Raw genomic sequence first — 1,827 nt, 5'->3', positions numbered from 1 at the left:
GGTACACGACGTTGCCGTCGCTCGCGGCCGTGCAGGCGCCGCTGGCGGAGTTGCTGGAGCCGGCGGCGATGCCGCTGCCGCGGATGGCGGCGTCCGCGCGTTCGGAGGCGGTGCGTTTCGAGGCTAGCGCGTTGCGCGAGGATCTGCTTGCGCAAATTGCGGCCGACTTAACGGCCTGGCGCGAGTTGGAGGCGCAGGACTTGGCTGAACGGCGGGAGTGTTTACTCACGCCGACCCGGGCGGGGGCGGCGGCGGCGCAGTTGGAGTCGCTCCGGGCGCAGCTCGAAGCCCTCCACGCGGCCGAAAGTGCCGCGGTGGAGCGCGGCACACGCGCGCTTCTCAGTCGCACACTATCCACGGGCGCGCCCGCCTGCAAAATTGAACGTGCCTGTGGCACACAACGTGTCGTCACCCTTGAGCACCTTGCCAGCCTCCTCCTTCACCCCGCCGGTGCAGACGTCCTTCAAATGCTCCTCGGCGTCCGCGAAACCGCACCCGTAAACAGCCTCCTCGATGACCTAGCCGCACTCGTCATGATGATCGGCCGACGAGCACACTTCGCCGCCGCACTCGGCGCCGTCAAGGAACTCGCAGACCTCCTAGACCCCCACCCAGACGGCCTCCCTGAGAGTCAGGGCCCCAACTCGCAGGGCCCGGACTCGCAGGGACCGGACTCAGCGGGTGGGAAAGTGTCGGCCGGGGGGGAGTTGAGCGCGGCGGGAGTGGACGCGGGGCGGGTGGCATGTGCATTTGAGCGGCTGATTGAGGTAATGAGTCATCGGTCGGCGTACTTCCACGCGGCGGGTTCGAAGAAGGGGTGTGCGTGCGATATTTCAGTGGACAATAAGCCGGTGGACGACCTGTTTGCGGCGGAGCCAGTGAGCGGGTCGTGGACGCGAGAGAGCGGGCGGGTTTGTTATGATCCGCATCTATTGCTGTTTGAGTTTGCGAACAACTTGCGGTTGCGTGCGAACCAAGTGGACATCGTGGCGAAGATGTGTGCGGCTGTGGTGGGGCAGGCGCCGTTGTGTATCCAGCTGATGATGGGGCAGGGCAAGACGACGGTGATAGCGCCTTTGGTTGCCTCTATGTGTGCCACCAGTTCGACACCGGTGATGTTTGTGGTTCCGCCGAATCTGGTGGACTTCTCGAAGCGTTCGCTGGAGACGCGTTTCGCGGCCGTGTTGAAGCGGCCGGTGTACGAGTTGCAGTTCAACCGCTACATCGCGTTGCACCGCGACCTGCTGGAGGACCTGCGGCACATCCGCAACAGTCGCGGGGTCGTGGTCTGTTCGCCGACAACAGTAAAGTCGGTCTACCTCAAGTTCGTGTTGTTGCTCTCGATTGTGTGGAAGGAAAGCTTTGTGTGCGAGGGTGCGCCGCGTGACCCGGTGTGGGACGCGAGTCGACGACGCGCAGTGCGGACGATCAAGTCGCTGGTGGCTGCGAGCCGGAAGGTCGCGGAGGGGCTGCGGCTGCCTGAAGGCCTGCGGTTGCCGGGAGGTCTCAGTCGTGGTGGTAAGACGGCGCGGCGGTCGTTGTTGGGCGACTTGCGTACGGTGATGGATAAGGTGGCGAAGGCGCGACAGCCGGCACCGGCTGCGCCGCGGCGCGGGCTGTACCATCGGTTGTTGTACCGGCGATTGCGGGATAACCGTGCGGTTCCTGAGAGTGTGTTGCGCCGTGAAGCTAAGTTGGTGCAGAGTGAGTTGTATGTGGCTTCGGAGATTTTGGAGTTGTTTAGTCGTTCTGTGCTGTTGCTGGACGAGGTGGACCAGGTGTTGCATCCGCAGAAGAGCGAATTGCGTTGGCCTGTGGGCGAGCCGG

The 1,827-nt window shown here is 64.1% G+C and overlaps 1 protein-coding gene across 1 annotated transcript; it reads left to right on the top strand.

Annotated features, from left to right (window-relative positions):
• Positions 1-83: 83 nt before the first annotated feature.
• On the top strand, positions 84-1,711 carry GNI_009770 (hypothetical protein; the record flags this gene model as incomplete). Its single annotated transcript, XM_011130444.1, has 1 exon — positions 84-1,711. A coding segment is annotated over one exon (1,628 nt), but the record flags the coding sequence as incomplete, so codon positions are not given.
• Positions 1,712-1,827: the final 116 nt, after the last annotated feature.

The sequence above is a fragment of the Gregarina niphandrodes genome, assembly GCF_000223845.1.
Source record: "Gregarina niphandrodes unplaced genomic scaffold scaffold00002, whole genome shotgun sequence".
Lineage (NCBI taxonomy): Eukaryota > Apicomplexa > Conoidasida > Eugregarinorida > Gregarinidae > Gregarina > Gregarina niphandrodes.
Note: the sequence above shows the minus strand (reverse complement) of the source record. Positions and strands in the feature narration are given on the sequence as shown.